The following is a 17521-nucleotide window of genomic DNA, read 5'->3' as shown; positions in this document are numbered from 1 at the left end:
GTTGCCAGATATTGCTGACGTTTTCCATCCCAAAATATGTTCAAATCCGTCAAAATGCACTTAAAACTGCCAAATCTGGCAACACTGGAAGACACGCAGTTCTGTTGTTGTTGATATTCGCCATTTTGGAAGCGCAAAATACCAGGATGCAAGTTATGCAATGCCCGTATGTAATCAACTCTCCTCACGCGTAGCGAGTCTACCCCTGTAGCGTTCAGACGTCCCATTTTATATCGGTGCTGCCCCGCAAACTAGCATTTACTCCGGAGTAAATTTCTTAAACCACCTCCCGAGCAGGGTTAGATTTGCACCGGTTTAAGCAGCTTTCAGGGGCTACACCGGTATAACTTTGTACCGTGTGAACGCTCTACCGGGGCAGCCCCGGTGCTACACCGGAGTAAAAGTTGCCGTGTGAACACCCCTAGTGTTGAAAGACAGGCATAAGAAGCCATGTAGGGGACACAGCAAACATGTGGAAGAAGTTGCTTTGGTCAGATGAGACCAAAGTTGAACTTTTTGGCCTAAATGCAAAGCGCTATGTGTGGCGGAAAACTAACACTGCTCATCACCCTGCACACACCATCCCCACTGTGAAACATGGTGGTGGCAGCATCATGCTATGGGGATGCTTTTCTTCAGCAGGGACAGGGAAGCTGGTCAGAGTTGATGGGAAGATGGATGGAGCTAAATACAGGGCAATCCTGGAAGAAAACCTGTTGGAGGCTGCGCAAGACTTGAGACTGGGAAGGAGATTCACCTTCCAGCAAGACAATGACCCTAAACATACAGCCAGAGCTACAATGGAATGGTTTAGATCAAAGAATATTCATGTGTTAGAATGGCCCAGTCAAAGTCCAGACCTAAATCCCATTCAGCATCTGTGGCAAGACTTGAAAATTGCTGTTCACAGACGCTCTCCATCCAATCTGGCTGAGCTTGAGCTATTTTGCAAAGAAGAATGGGCAAAAATTTCAGTGTCTAGATGTGCAAAGCTGGTAGAGACATACCACAAAAGACTTGCAGCTGTAATTGCAGCAAAAGGTGGCTCTACAAAGTATTGACGCAGGGGGAAGAATACTAATGCACAGCACATTTTTCAGATTTTTATTTGTTTAAAATTTTGAAGATCATTTATCATTTTCGTTTCACTTCACAATTATGCGCTACTCTGTGTTGGTCTATCACGTATTGTAAAATCTCAAACTTTTAAGTTCGTGGCTGTAAGGTGGAAAAATGTGAAAAAGTTCAAGGGGTATGAATACTTTTTCAAGGCACTGTAACACATCTTTATATAAAGATGAAGACTGGGGGAAAGAGCAGGTGGTGTTTTTCCAGTCTGCCCAGTTTCAGTGATCCTGTCCCCACTGTAGCTTTCGGAATGGAACCTAATGTGGCCCGTTGCTGCTGTAGCTCCTCCGCATCATGATGTGCGTTCTGAGATGCTTTTCTGCTCACCGTGGTTATAAAGAGTGGTTATTTGAGTTACTGTTGCCTTCCTGTCTGGCCATTTTCCTCTGACCTCTCTCATGAGCAAGAAGTTTCCACCTTGCAGAACTGCACACGGTTATTATTTCTTGTTGTGCGAGAAAATGAATTGAATGGAATAATCATTTATTCTATCCACATTCACTGGATTTTGAGAAACGGAGCTTTTTTTTTTGCAATTCAATAAATAAAAACTTCATACAAAACATCAGACGAAATCATTTCCGTCTTGCGTGTAAACAAACCGGTGAAATGACGGTAGCAGTTTAGGGAAAATGCGGCAATGATAATTCTTGGAAAAAAAAAAAAGACGCAATTACCATCAAATATTTTTATTCCACATTTTGTTGTGTTGTATTTTTGGGGAGTTTTGTGTTCGAGTCGAGTTTTTCTTTCGTCCTCGGTTGGTTCTGCAACACGCCGCCATTTTGTTTTTCTCTCCTCACAGTATATGAGCTGATATCCTAGTAGTAGAGTAGCCAATCAGAATGTACGTTTGCTCATATCCAGTGAATGTGGATAGAATAATAATAATTGTTGTGATCAAGTTGTTTTGGAAATTACACTCACCGGCCACTTTAATAGGAACCAGGGCTTTGAACCAGAATTTTTTTCCTATTGGTTCGTTCCGAACAGAAACGGAATTTTAACGTTTCCGGTTTTGGGTTCCACCATTAAATAGACGTTCCCGAACCGGTTAGAACAAAAAAAATTTTGTTCCTGGAACGGTTAATTACATTCCCTGTCAGCTGTTTAACAAATGGTTATAAAATTATGTCTCTGTCTCATCCAGCTTAAGCCAAATGTAGGCTAATTCTATTACAACCTTCATTAAATAAGACAAGAAATAATTTCAAAACAATTATTATTTCAAATGTTGGCGATTTGGATTCTCAGTATGTCTTCCCATCTACACAAACAGAAAAAGTGCCAAAAATGAAAGATAATTCGTTTAGTGTGTTACCAAAGGCTAGTCAGGCCCTATGCATTGATAGGCTAACAGAGGTTAACGTCATTTAATGTTCGCGAGCCTCTCATTAACGTGGACAAATATATTGATATCGTGTTTGAAATTGACGTTTTTGAATAACGATAGACTGCAATATTTACCTCTTATTTAAGATGTGGAGACGTGATAGTAGTCCACCCTCCCGCTCTCTCCATTCAGTCAGCGAACGTCACACAGGAAGTGAACCCCAGCGGGTCATAGAAACTTGCGCAGGAGAAGAATGACTTTTTTATTTGTAGGCTACGGAAACTTTGAGGAACGAAATAAAAACCGGTATTATCCGGTTACCATTATTTTTAATAAGCGTTTCTGTTCCGGAACATAAACAATAATAAAGTTTCTGGTTTCGTTTCTGTTCCATGTGAAATAGAAAAAGTTCCCGGTTTTAATTTTTTGTTCCTTGAACTGGTTCAAAGCCCTGATAGGAACTGGTTCTGGATCCTAAGATTCCTGTTCTTGGCTGCAGGAGTGGAACCCAATGTGTGTGCTCTCTCTCTCGCGCGCGCGCATGCTGAGATGCTTTTCTGCTCACCACGGTTGTAAAGAGCGATTCTATATGAGCTACTATATCCTTCCTGGCAGCTCGAACTGCTCAATCTGGCCATTTTCCTCCGATTTCTATTATCAACAAAGCGTTTGTTTCCACCCACAGAACTGTCGTAAACTCTCGAGACTGTCGTGTGTGAAAACCTCAGGAGATGAGCAGTTTCTGAAATACTCAAACCAACACCCACGCCACAGTGAAAGAAAGTCACTTTGAGAACAGTTTTTCCCGTTCGGATGTTTGAGCATTGTGAACATTAACTGAAGCTCTTGATTTGTATCTGCGTGATTTGATCCATCGTGCTGCTGTCAAGGGATCGGCAGGTGGATGTATGGGTGTTCCTAATAAAGTGGCTGGTGAGTGTCTCTGCTATTAAACGTGTCATTATTATTAAAAAATGAGAATTAAAATCACGGCTAATAAGATATTAACATGCATTTTACAACCCTGTCCATCAAAATGACACACAACTGGAAAGTCCTTCCACTTCGTCACACGCCCATCAGTTACGATACCGTCTCTCTCCTGGCCAATGGGCGTCTTTGAGGTTTAGTTTTTGCTAAAGAACGATTTGGTGCATCGTCACCAGCAGCCGATATAGAATGTGGTTCACCGTCCCTCTCACTCCCTGGTGCTGATTGTATGGACGCCAGACACGACGTAATCTAAGATTAGGAATAATAAGGCTTTTTAAAAAAGCAGTACTTCTTATTTCTCAGTGTATCACTGTTGACATGGGGAAGGTTTCTGTAAGCAGATGTTTAACATTTTTGCATGGAGTCTCCAGTGTCAGTAGATTAATTTGTGCTTTCTTTGCAGTAACACGACAAGCTTATTATTAACTTTTTAAGAGAAAGAAGATTAAGTTAAAATAACTAAAGCAGCGGCTACGATCATCGGCACGTTAACGATCTTTCAGCCGTTGCAAAAGTAGAAAAGACTTTCAGTACGTAAATTGTGCATGAATAATTACTCAAACTTCCACTGGGGGGAGGAGTTGATTCCTGATTACTTGAGGCCAATTTATGCTGACAACCCAGTTGTCATTTATGCTGACAACCCAGTCGCAGATGGCGTCGCAGATGGCATCTACGAAGCCCCCCCCTTTGCAGACGCTCTGCGCGCACCTCCCAAAAATTGTGACCACCGCAGACAGCGTCGCAGACCAGAGGGCTCTGATTGGTCCACTCTACATCCGCTGTACACGCACTTCTGCTTCCCTACTTTCCCGGTTTGGTTTGTTTTCACGACCGCCATTTTTAAAAACACGAGCGAAGATGGAGCAGCACGAAGAGCGGTTGATCGAGGAAGTGAGGAAGTACGTACATCTATACGACTCCAGTTCTAGTCATTATAAGTAACCGGAGGACAAAACACTCCACTAACCACACCCACCAACCACTCCTAGCGATTTCGCGACTTCGCGCCACATTGCGTTGTGGCAGTGAATAACATCGCGCATGCCTATTACTCCCCGCTCAACGATAAATTACAACTGTCTGCGAAAAGCTATCTGCGAAATCCTTGTCGCAAGAGCATGCAGAGGCCTTTAGCGCATCATCATGTGACTCTGTTCCACAATTATCGACACCCAGATTATTATTTATAAAAAATAATCAGTATGTCGTATTAAGGTAACGAAACATTAGTTTTTATTGTAAATTTGTTTTCCATAGACTTATTTAGTACAAAATATCTTTTCTATAAATATATGGATGTCGGTACGTACGTAAATGAAGTGATTTCGAATGTTTGTAAACAAATGAACTGATGTTTAACCTGCATCAGAAAATCTTTGTTCCGCTTTCTACCCACCTTTGAAGTATTTTCGTAGATCACATTGTTAATCATCCGTTGTTGTTGTTTGTATTAATTTCTAGTTTTGTAGTTTACCAATAAACGCCAACAGGCAATTGATATTGTAACTACATGAAAATCCAGGTCAAAGGTCGCATGTCATTCCTCGAACCAAAATATAAAACGTCCACTGATATTGTAATATGTGGTAGATATTTACAACAAACTGCAAAAAATACATGTTATTTACCAGCTGGGAGGTCCGTATGGTGAAATACTGTGACCGAGGTCTTGAAAGTACTGAGCGAGGTCCTCTGGGCCGAGGTCAGTATTTAAGGCCGAGCTCACAGTATTTCACCATACGGACCGACCTTAAGCTGGTAAATAATATATTTATTTTTTTCTTTACCAAATTCTAACAGAAAACGAGAGCGCCCGAAGGGAAAGCCGAGCCGCCATTTTGAATCGTCATTCATGGCTGTAATGTAAATGGCTTCCTCCTCGGTATACAAGTGCACTTCCATGGCAGGAAAAAAACTACATTTTGCCGCCTATGTAGTCCCCTATTTATACAAAATTGAGTCATTCAGGATTCAGCCATGTTTTTGCTCGGCGTTAGCAAGAGTTAGAGGTTTTTAGCTTTCTCCTGAAATGTTTTCTTTTATTTCTTCTTCCTCAGGGTAGTAAAACTCGCTTTCGCTGTGAACACTGTCGTTATCGCTATCCATGCTGTAAAATTAATGCTATTCTCCTGAGAAATGCTGGCAAAAATTTATAAGATTTTTGATAATCTTATAAAAAAGATAAACGTTGACACAAATTGCTACAATGTTTGTTGTTATTGTGAACGAGCGAGTCGCCAGAGGTCCGTAACCGGGGTCCGTATCGTAGGATACGGCCCCACTCGTCAGCCAATCAGAGCGCAGGATTTGATGGAAACCAGACCATGAAAAAAAAAATTTTCTGAACAGAATAGAAAAATCTGAATATTTCAAGCATGTAATTTTTTTATATACTAGGAATTTAATTCTGGTCTAATTTTATTTATTGCAATCGGATTCCAAATACTCTCTATAAACATTCCATTCTGTTATGAATCGCACTTTTTTTTTTTAAAGTATTTCATCTACTTCAATGTTACACAAAGATGGATCCATAACAGCTGTAAATGTCACTTAATTCCACAGGGTGTCGATAATGGTGGACACCGGTGAAAGTGATCACTATTATCGACACCTCACGTGACTTCTCAAACGCGTGTTTAGATACAAAATGTCGACTGTCACATGAAAGAGTAAGAAACAAAGTCGGTTTCGACAACGATATCATGAAATATCGGTGAATTTGATCAGTAAAAACATGTCCGTGGTCTTTCCACCATGCTTACCTGCGACGATTACGTCCGGGTTTTTCTCAGATTGCTGATCGTGCTGAAAAAAATCCATCTCAGGTAATGAGCCTTTTTTTTATTTTTTTTATTGGTAAATCTGAAAAGGTGTCTAATTCTAGCCGCTGCTCTATAAATTGTTCAAAAAAAAAAGTCGCATCATACCATTATGGATGGATTTTTTTTTCCCCTCTTCTCCCGCAGAACAGCAGCCTGTGTCCGGTTTCATTGTCGCATACGTACTTGTTGAAAAAGTTCCAGAAATCCTAAGTCACATTAAAAAAAAAAAAAGTTACAAAAAAGGCTTTGTAAAATTTGTGACTTGGCTGTTTATAATATTTTTCATATATAGTAAAATATGAGGTTTGAGGAACCTTTTTAAAGAGCAGGTCTGGGTGTATTGTGGAGAAAATGCCTGTAGGTGGAGCTATAATACAAATCTGCTGTTGTCTTTGCAGAGCGGCCCTCCAGGTAGAGAAGACGCTCCAGCACGGGAAGCTCTGGTAAGAATTTATCTATCTATCTATCTATCTATCTATCTATCTATCTATCTATCTATCTATCTATCTATCTATCTATCTATCTATCTATTAAATTAATTTAATTTTTTTTTGTCTGAATGCCAAGTCTAGTCTCATTAACCCCTCCTTTAAAAAAAAACAACAAAAAAAACAACTTGGATAAAATTTTCTGGGCACTTATAATTCTGCAGATTTTCACACAGCAAAACATATATATCTCCTGATTTATAAATCGCTCACAGGGTTTGGACACGGCTGCATTGCCTTGTCTTTATCCATCTAGGTCAGCATGCAAACTGATACTCATTGTGACTAAAAACGGTGTACGTTTAGCGTGTGATTGTCTGGGAAAAACCTTTCACGTGGTGAAACTTTGACATTATCTACTACATACAGTTCTGAACACTACAGACTTTCCAGAACTGACATATGTTTCTCTTTTGCATGTATCACAACCACAAGGTGTAGCATTTTACAGTCTGGTTATCCCCAAACTGAAAAAGAGAATATCCGACATGCTGTTGAAAGCAACTGCTTTTTGCTTATTTATTTCACGTTCCGTTTAACATGTAAGAAATAAAAGATTAAAAAATGACCATCGTCACGATGAAAATTGTCCCGATCTCTGGATCCATTTTTCTACATCGGTGTTTAAACCACGTCCGTATCTACCTAACATGATCTTTGCAGAATTTTTTTTTTTTCTTAAAGTAGAGGTGTCAAAGTACAGTACTGTGAATTTTATTTTTTTCCCTCAAGCTTGGGTCATAGAAAGAATTTTCCCTGACACCCAGTTATTTTTGTTTAGTGGACCGAAAGCTACTGAATTCAGATCACAGACTTCAACAGAACAATAATGAATTTATCTCCATGTGGCCCTAAATTCCCTGCTATTTTTTCCTGCTTCACCATGACCTGATTCAAGATACTACGTCATGCATCACGTGGTGGGCTTTCCCCGTTCGCGCAAGGCACAAATTTGAAACAGGAGAGAAAAATGGAGGACGTGAGTGTGCGAATGAAATGTGAAAGACTGACTACAGTAACGAAAAGAAAGCAAGAAGAAAAGACGTTACGTTATATACGAAGGAAAGGAAACGCGGGACCAAACTAATAAATATCGGCGGTCAGCGAGCACCTCGGTGTGATCATCTGTTCGTTTAGCGATAGAATGTCAGTGTAACTGTCGGCGCACGCTCAAAGGTAAACCTGTAGATGGCAGTAATGCAACACTGTGGATGCCAGCTGCCGTAAAACCCAAAAGAAGGTAAACCTGCGCATGCGCGCGCACACAGACTTCCTCTGTCTGCTTGACTGCGCAAAGCGAGTGATTTCATGCACATTATTTGCTTTAATCCCCTCAAATTAAATAACTTCCCAGCCACAGAATGGCCTGATATTTTGTGAGATATTACAGAAATAAACATCTATCACGATGACCACATTTCAAAGGGAACCGAATTTCACCGATTTTATGAAATCGAAAGGCCGTCTAGCTTTAATATGTGTTGTAACATAAAAATGAAAAATAAAAAACCTAATACATAATGATTGAGAAGATGAAAGAGCAACAACATAGCTGAATCCTGAATGACTCCTATTTGTATAAATAGGGGACTATATAGGCAGCAAAATGTAGTTTTTTTCCTGCCATGGAAGTGCACTTGTATACCGAGGAGGAAGCAATTTGCATTACAGCCGTGAATGAGGATTCAAAATGGCGGCTCGGCTCGGTTTTCCCTTTCGGGCGCTCTCGTTTTCTGTTAGAATTTGGTAAAGAAAAAAATAAATATATTATTTACCAGCTTAAGGTCGGCCTGTATGGTGAAATACCGTGACCTCGGCCTTAAATACTGACCTCGGCCCAGAGGGGCTCGCTCAGTACTTTCAAGACCTCGGTCACGGTATTTCACCATACGGACCTCCCAGCTGGTAAATAACGTGTGTGTGTATGTGTGTATATGTGTATATATATATATATATATATATATATATATATATATATATATATATATATATATATATATATATATATATATATATAAATATATTGTGTGTGTGTGTGTGTGTGTGTGTGTATATATATAATATATATGTATGTATATATGTATGTATATAATATATGTATGTATATAATATATGTATGTATCACAATGACCAAATTTCAGAGGGAACTAAATGTCACCGATTTTATGAAAAGGCCATCTAGCTTTAAGAAATAATCTCATCTCATCATCTCTAGCCGCTTTATCCTGTTCTACAGGGTCGCAGGCAAGCTGGAGCCTATCCCAGCTGACTCCGGGCGAAAGGCGGGGTACACCCTGGACAAGTCGCCAGGTCATCACAGGGCTGACACATAGACACAGACAACCATTCACACTCACATTCACACCTACGCTCAATTTAGAGTCACCAGTTAACCTAACCTGCATGTCTTTGGACTGTGGGGGAAACCGGAGCACCCGGAGGAAACCCACGCGGACACGGGGAGAACATGCAAACTCCGCACAGAAAGGCCCTCGCCGGCCACGGGGCTCGAACCCAGGACCTTCTTGCTGTGAGGCGACAGCGCTAACCACTACACCACCGTGCCGCCTTAAGAAATAATGTCAACCAAAATGGCTTAAAAATTATGAAATGTTTCAGCATTTAAAAAAATACTATAAACAGTAATCAGTAAGCCATAATAAATGAAACAAGGTCAATATTTGGCAATAACAAACTGCCCGGTTTCAGTGATCCTGTCCCCACTGTAGCTTTCGGAATGGAACCTAATGTGGCCCGTTGCTGCTGTAGCTCCTCCGCATCATGATGTGCGTTCTGAGATGCTTTTCTGCTCACCGTGGTTATAAAGAGTGGTTATGTGAGTTACTGTTGCCTTCCTGTCTGGCCATTTTCCTCTGACCTCTCTCATGAGCAAGAAGTTTCCACCTTGCAGAACTGCACACGGTTATTATTTCTTGTTGTGCGAGAAAATCCCAGGAGATCAATTTCTGAAAGACTCAAGCCCCTGAGATCACTTTTTTTTTTTTGTCTTGTCCTGCTGCATGAGCTCATCATCTCATCTCATTATCTCTAGCCGCTTTATCCTGTTCTACAGGGTCGCAGGCAAGCTGGAGCCTATCCCAGCTGACTACGGGCGAAAGGCGGGGTACACCCTGGACAAGTCGCCAGGTCATCACAGGGCTGACACATAGACACAGACAACCATTCACACTCTCATTCACACCTACGCTCAATTTAGAGTCACCAGTTAACCTAACCTGCATGTCTTTGGACTGTGGGGGAAACCGGAGCACCCGGAGGAAACTCACGGGGAGAACATGCAAACTCCGCACAGAAAGGCCCTCGCTGGCCACGGGGCTCGAACCCGGACCTTCTTGCTGTGAGGTGCCAGCGCTAACCACTACACCACCGTGCCGCCCTGCTACATGATGATTACACTAATGAACAGGTATAAAGTGTTCCTAATAAAGTGTCCAGTGGCATGTTTATAGCCACTGCATGATTTACTTCCGAAATTGTTCTCCCTTGTTTAATATGATTTCATGGCAATTTAGGAAATATGAACCCTCACTCCTAAAAACGCAGGTTATTAAGGCCGTTTGCGCTCCCCAGCTGGTCGACGAGTCTCTGTGCTCTTTTCCCTTCTTCTCTCTTTTTGATGAGCTGCTCTTTCCCAGTTAAGTGGATTATTACAGTCCTGGATAATTCATGTCACAAGGCATTATTTGGATGAGGTGAATAATTGAAATCTGTGTCTGAAAGGATTTGATGTGGATGAGAGGAAAGGGGACCGGTGGCAGGGTTGGCGTGAGGTGGCGTGTCAGCAGAGGGACACCAGTCACGTTAAACACTTCTGACTCACCTCGTTCCATCAGGCCAGGTTTGGACCTGAGCCTTTTTTTTCCCCTCCCTGGATTGTCCCTCAAATGCAGCACCAATCCTGGTTCGACCGGCTCTCGGGGCCGGCCCCGCCCACACTTCCTGTTATTTTTTATACTACACTTCAATTACATCTTGATTGCTTCATTTCAAATCCGTTTCGATGGTGTTCAGAGGCGATATTATAAAAATTATATCATCGTCAGTGTATCACAGTAAATACTTATGGACCTGACTGTATATACCGATCAGCCGTAACATGAAGACCAGTGAGAGGTGAAGTGAATAACATTCATTGATTATTCTATCCACATTCACTGGATATGAGCAATCATGTGCTCTGATTGGTTACTCTACTACTAGGATATCAGCTCATATACCGTGAGTAGAGAAAAACAAAATGGCGGAGCGTGTTGCTGAACCAACCGAGGACGAAATATAAAAACTCGAAAAGAAAACCCCAAAAATACAAAATGGCAACAAAATATGGAATGAAAGTACAGTATTTGATGGTAAGAACATAATTTTTTTTCTTTTTTCAAGAATTATTAGTGCATTTTTCACAAACTGCTTGTCATCTTGCCAGTTTGTTGACATTCCTCATCTTTAAGCAGTAAAATACAACCCCAATTCCAAAAAAGTTGGCATGCTGTGTAAACTGCAAATCATGGAAACCCTATATTTCATTGAAAATAGTAAAAAGATAATATAGCAAAGGTTGAAGCTGAGAAATTTTATTGTTTTTTGAAAAATATATGCTCATTTTGAATTTGATGTCAGCAACACGCTTTAAAAAAGTTGGGACAGGGGCGTGTTTACCACTGTGTTTCATTTCATCACCTCTACTTTTAACAACTCTGTAAACGTTTGAGAACTGAGGAGACCAGTTGCTGTAGTTTTGAAAGAGACATGTTGTTGTCCCATTCTTGCCTGATATACAATTTCAGTTGCTCAACAGTTCGGGGTCTCCTTTGTTGTATTTTGCACTTCATAATGTGCCAAATGTTTTAAACGGGAGACAGGTCTGGACTGCAGGCAGGCCAGTTTAGCACCTGGACTCTCTTACTACGGAGCCATGCAGTTTTAATATGTGCAGAAAGCGGTTTGGGATTGTCTTGCTGAAAGAAGGAAGGCCTTCACTGAAAAAGATTTTGTCTGGATGGCAGCATATTGCTCTGAAACGTGTTTATATCATTCAGCATTAATGATGTTTTCCCAGATGTACAAGCTACCCATGTCATGTTCATGAATGCCCCCTCATACCATCACAGACGCTGGCTTTTGAACTGTGCACTGATAACAAGCCGGATGGTCCCTCTCCTCTTTTTAGCCTGGAAGACATGGTGTCCATGATTTCTAAAAAGAATTTCTACTTTTGATTCGTCAGACCTCGGGACAATTTTCCACTTCGCCTCAGTCCATCGTAAAAGAGCTCGGGCCCAGAGAAGGTGGTGGTGTTTCTGGATATTGTTTATATCTGGTTTTAACTTGCATTTGTGGATGCAGTAATGAACTCTTTTCACAGACGATGGTTTTCTGAAGTGTTCCTGAGCCCATACAATGATTTCCACTCCAGACACGTGTCTGCTTTTAATGCAGTGTCTCCTGAGGGTCTGAAGATCACAGGCATCCAATGTCAGTTTTCAGCCTTGTCTCTTGCATACAGAGATTTCTCCAGATTCTCTGAATCTTTTCATGATATTATGTACCACAGATGATGTGATCCACAAATTCTTTGCAATTTTACATTGAGGAATGTTGTTCTTAAATTGTTGCACTGTTTGCCCACGCAGTTTTTCACAGAGCAGTGAACCCCTCCACATCTTTACTTCTGAGAGACTCCGCCTCTCTGGGATGTTCTTCCCCAATCATATTACTGACCTGTTGCCAATTAACCAAATTATTATTATTTTTTTATCATTACACAACTTTTTCAGTCTTTTGTTGCCCCTGTCCCAACTTTTTTTAAATGTATTGCTGACATCAATGTCAAAATGAGGATATATTTTTCAAAAAACAATGACATTTCTCAGTTTCAAAATTTAATATGTTATCTTTGTACTATTTTCAATGAAATTATAGGGTTTCCATATTTTGTAAATTGCCATATTCTGTATTTGTTTTACAGTGTCCCAACTTTTTTGGAATTGGGGTTGTGTGTATATATATTTTAAGACTGATACAAAAGCTCAAAAGTTTGAAAATTACAGAACTGAAATGTCCAAGGAAGAATTAAAGCTAGACTTCCTTTCAGATTTTTCAAGTGCAGGTCATAAAAAGGATTTTCCCGGACACCCAGTTATTTTTGTTTAGTGGAGCGAAAGCTACTGAATTCAAATCACAGACTTCCAATTTTATTAGGTTTTTTTCTAATAGAACAATTAATGAATTTAAGGCCACATGGCCCTAAATTCGCCGCTATTTTTTTCCTGCTTCACCATGACCCAATTCAAGATACTATGTCATGTATCACGTGGTGGGCTTTCCCTGTTCACGCAAGGCATTGTGGGATGCAAATTTGAAACCGGAGAGAAAAATGGAGGACGCGAGTGTGCGAATGAAACGTGAAAGACCAACTACAGTAATGGAAAGAAAGCGAGAAGAAAAGACGTTATGTTATATACGAAGGAAAGGAAACGCAGGACCAAACTAATAAATATCGGCGGTCAGCGAGCACCTCGGTGTGATCGGCTGTTCGTTTAGCGACAGAATGATGTAACTGTCAGTGCAAAGTCAAAGGTAAACCTGTAGATGGCAGTAATGCAACACTGTGGATGCCAGCTGCCGTAAAACCCAAAAGAAGAAGGTAAACCTGCACATGCGCACACGGACTTCCTCTGTCTGCTTGACTGCGCGAAGCGAGCGATTTCATGCACATTATTTGCTTTAATCTCCTCAAATTAAATCACTTCCCAGCCACAGAATGGCCTGATATTTTGTGAGATATTACAGAAATAAACATATATCACAATGACCACATTTCAGACGGAGCTAAATTTCACCGATTTTTATGAAATCGAAAGGCCGTCTAGCTTTAAATAAATGTCTAAAGCTAATCTATACCTTGGCACGACAGCAAGATGGCCCTTTCTCCAAAAAAACAACACTAAAGTCAATTTGTGAAGTCATCAATAGGTTTTTAAGAAGTCCACCTGGGCGGAAATGATTTTGTCGGATGTTTTGTGTAAAGTTCTTTTTAATTTATCGAATTTGCAAAAAATCAAAATTTAAAAATGCTCTGTTTCTCAAAATCAAGTGAATGTGGATAGAATAACAGTTATTAAACTCAGTCTCGTCATACATGGCTTATAGATGGCGATCAGGTCGTGTACGAGTCGATTTCGTGGAATATTTGTTAATTATCTCGTTACAGCGAGGTGGGATATATTGGGCAACAAATGAGCAGTGAGTTCTTGAAGTTGATGTGTCCAAATCAGGAAAAATGGGCACGTGTAAAGGCCAATTTATGCTGACAACCCAGTCCTCGCAGATGGCGTCTGCGAAGGCCCCCCCCCTTCGCAGACTCTCTGCGCGCACCTCCCAAAAATTGTGACCACCGCAGACAGCGTCGCAGACAAGAGGGCTCTGATTGGTCCACTCTACATCCGCTGTACACGCACTTCTGCTTCCCTACTTTCCTGGTTTTTGTTTTCACGACCGCCATTTTTAAAAACACGAGCGAAGATGGAGCAGCACGAAGAGCGGTTGATCGAGGAAGTGAGGAAGTACGTACATCTATACGACTCCAGTTCTAGTCATTATAAGTAACCGGAGGATAAACACTCCACTAACCACACCCACCAACTACTCCTAGCGATTTCGCGACTTCGCGCCCCCTTGCGTTGTGGCAGTGAATAACATCGCGCATGCCTATTACTCCCCGCTGAATGATAAATTACAACTGTCTGCGAAAAGCTATCTGCGAAAGCCTTGTCGCAAGAGCATGCAGAGGCCTTAAGGCATGGCCAGGCTGACGGAGACAGTGTGATGATCTGGGCAAGGTTCTGCTGGGAAACCTTGGGTCCTGGAATTCGTGTGGATGTTACTTCGCCACGTACCACCTACCGAAACATACTTGCAAGCCGAGTACACCCCTTCATGGCAGCAGTATTCGCTAATAGCAGTGGCCTCTTTCACCAGGATAACGCGTCCTGCAACGCTGCAAAAATGGCTTGAGGAACATGACCGAGTTCAAGGTGTTGACTTGGCCCCAGAAATTCCCAAGATCTCAATCCGAAGGATCATCCGTGGGATGCACTGGACAAACAAGTCCAATCCATGGAGGCCCCGACTCGCACCTTACAGGATTTCAAGGATTCTGTATTCTGACCACAGTCCTCCAGGTGTGTTTTTGTTGGAGGTGATGACCACGCTGCCTACTGCGGGCCGGCTCTGCATGCCGGGGTCGCTCTCTGTGCCCCAAATATCACTGGCCTCCTGTTGAAAGAGGCAGGGATGCAGAAGCTAAGGGAGGAGGTAAAAAGGAGGAGAGGCGGGGGGGGGAAAAAAAGGGAAAGTTGTCAGAAGAACATTCCGGTCTCGCTGCGACTTCAAAAGCTCCCCTTCCCCAGGATATTAAGCGACTGTGATGAAAAATTTAGCAAGCGTTAAATAAGGCGCTTTGAAGTGATCTGTTTTGGCTCAGCAGTCTATAAATTTCCGGAGCCCCTCTGCTATCGCCATCATGTCGTGGGTTTTTTTTTTTTTTTTAAACACATCACAAAGCCCAGGATTCGGGTACAAATTGACAAGATGCCAACATTAACATTTGTAGCTGCTGTATCAGACTTTCTTTCACTATTCACTTATTCCATTTTTCCCTTCATTTCTCCGTTTGTCCCTCAGTGCCCCTCAGTTACAGCAGACATCTGTTGCTTCGGTGTTTAGTTTTGAAAATGAGCTGCGTTCAAACAGGGTTTGTGGAATGCAACAGTTTTGAGCCGGAGGCACGGCTCAGGACCAAGACGACGGCCCTCCGTTTTCATCTTGGTTATGAAAGTCCAGAGGTGGTGACTGGTAATAAATCTGATCCACTAATACCTTTGGTGAAGCTTTGCAGCAATTTAGATCTCATTTTTGCCTGTTTTTCCACTTTTGATTGTTACTTTAATTGTAATCCTTTATTGGAGCAGCCTGCAGTAAAGGGAATTATGGTCGGTATGGGGGCTCGAGGCTCGGAGATAATTCAAAATTATTGAGGAAGATGGCCACTTGGAGAAGTTCGTGATAGCTACTCGTACTGGGCCGAGATGTGAAGGGTCCTTCGATGTGTTTTCTTTCTTTTTTTTTCTTGTTAAAATGACAAAGGGTGATTATTCCTTTCTGTTCTAGGGATGCACGTTTTGGCTTTCAGTTGTAGTGCAGTTAAGAGTAATGTAAAAATGTAGTTATAGTTTCTCTTTATTATACCCCTGATCCGAAGGAGGGGGAGGGGGATACTGGTTTACCTCCGTCCGTCTGTCCGAAACACCCTTTTTCTCAGCAATCACAAATCATAGACACTTGGTACCGAGCTTCAGCTTGGGGTTTGATACCGTGTATACCGTTTTCAGGTCTGTCGCACATCGCCTTCCTGTTTACCGACTGAATGTATTTACGAAACCAATATACCATGTGGGTTTGCACAATTCCCATAACACTTTCTCAGCAACTACAAATCACAACTGCTTGATATTTGGTACCGAGATTCAGCTTGTGGTTCTATACCGTGTATACCAGTTTCAGGTCTGTCGCACATCGACTTCCTGTTTACCGACTGAATGTATTTACGAAACCAATATACCATGTGGGTTTACACAATTCCCATAACACTTTTTTTCTCAGCAACTACAAATCACAACTGCTTGATATTTGGTACCGAGATTCAGCTTGGGGTTCTATACCGTTTTCAGGTCTGTCGCACATCGACTTCCTGTTTACTGACTGAATGTATTTACGAAACCAATATACCATGTGGGTTTGCACAATTCCCATAACACTTTCTCAGCAACTACAAATCACAACTGCTTGATATTTGGTACCGAGATTCAGCTTGGGGTCCTATACCGTTTTCAGGTCTGTCGCACATCGACTTCCTGTTTACCGACTGAATGTATTTACGAAACCAATATACCATGTGGGTTTGCACAATTCCCATAACACTTTTCTCAGCAACTACAAATCACAACTGCTTGATATTTGGTACCGAGATTCAGCTTGTGGTTCTATACCGTGTATACCAGTTTCAGGTCTGTCGCACGTCAACTTCCTGTTTACTGACTGAATGTATTTACGAAACCAATATACCATGTGGGTTTGCACAATTTCCATAACACTTTCTCAGCAACTACAAATCACAACTGCTTGATATTTGGTACCGAGATTCAGCTTGGGGTTCGATACCGTGTATACCGTTTTCAGGTCTGTCACACATCGACTTCCTGTTTACCGACTGAATGTATTTACGAAACCAATATACCATGTGGGTTTGCACAATTCCCATAACACTTTTTTCTCAGCAACTACAAATCACAACTGCTTGATATTTGGTACCGAGATTCAGCTTGGGGTTCTGTACCGTGTATACCAGTTTCAGGTCTGTCCCACATCGACTTCCTGTTTACCGACTGAATGCATTTACGAAACCAATATACCATGTGGGTTTACACAATTCCCATAACACTTTTTTCTCAGCAACTACAAATCACAACTGCTTGATATTTGGTACCGAGATTCAGCTTGGGGTTCTATACCGTGTATACCAGTTTCAGGTCTGTCGCACATCAACTTCCTGTTTACCGACTGAACGTATTTATGAAACATGTAGTGTGGATTTTGATGCTATTTCATAATGACAGTTTACCAGGATGCTGTTTGAAATCCCTGGGGAGAGACACGGCTCTTTACTTACTTGT

General features: G+C 41.5%; 1 protein-coding gene across 1 annotated transcript in view; it reads left to right on the top strand.

The window, feature by feature from the left end:
• The window catches only part of pex14 (peroxisomal biogenesis factor 14), a 315467-nt gene that overhangs the window by 46073 nt on the left and 251873 nt on the right, over positions 1 to 17521 (top strand). The window contains exon 2 of the mRNA XM_060938413.1: positions 6681 to 6725. Coding sequence (XP_060794396.1) covers positions 6681 to 6725 — 45 coding nt within the window. The remainder of the gene's footprint in view (positions 1 to 6680; positions 6726 to 17521) is intronic.

This window comes from Neoarius graeffei, chromosome 13, assembly GCF_027579695.1.
Source record: "Neoarius graeffei isolate fNeoGra1 chromosome 13, fNeoGra1.pri, whole genome shotgun sequence".
NCBI lineage: Eukaryota > Metazoa > Chordata > Actinopteri > Siluriformes > Ariidae > Neoarius > Neoarius graeffei.
Note: the sequence above shows the minus strand (reverse complement) of the source record. Positions and strands in the feature narration are given on the sequence as shown.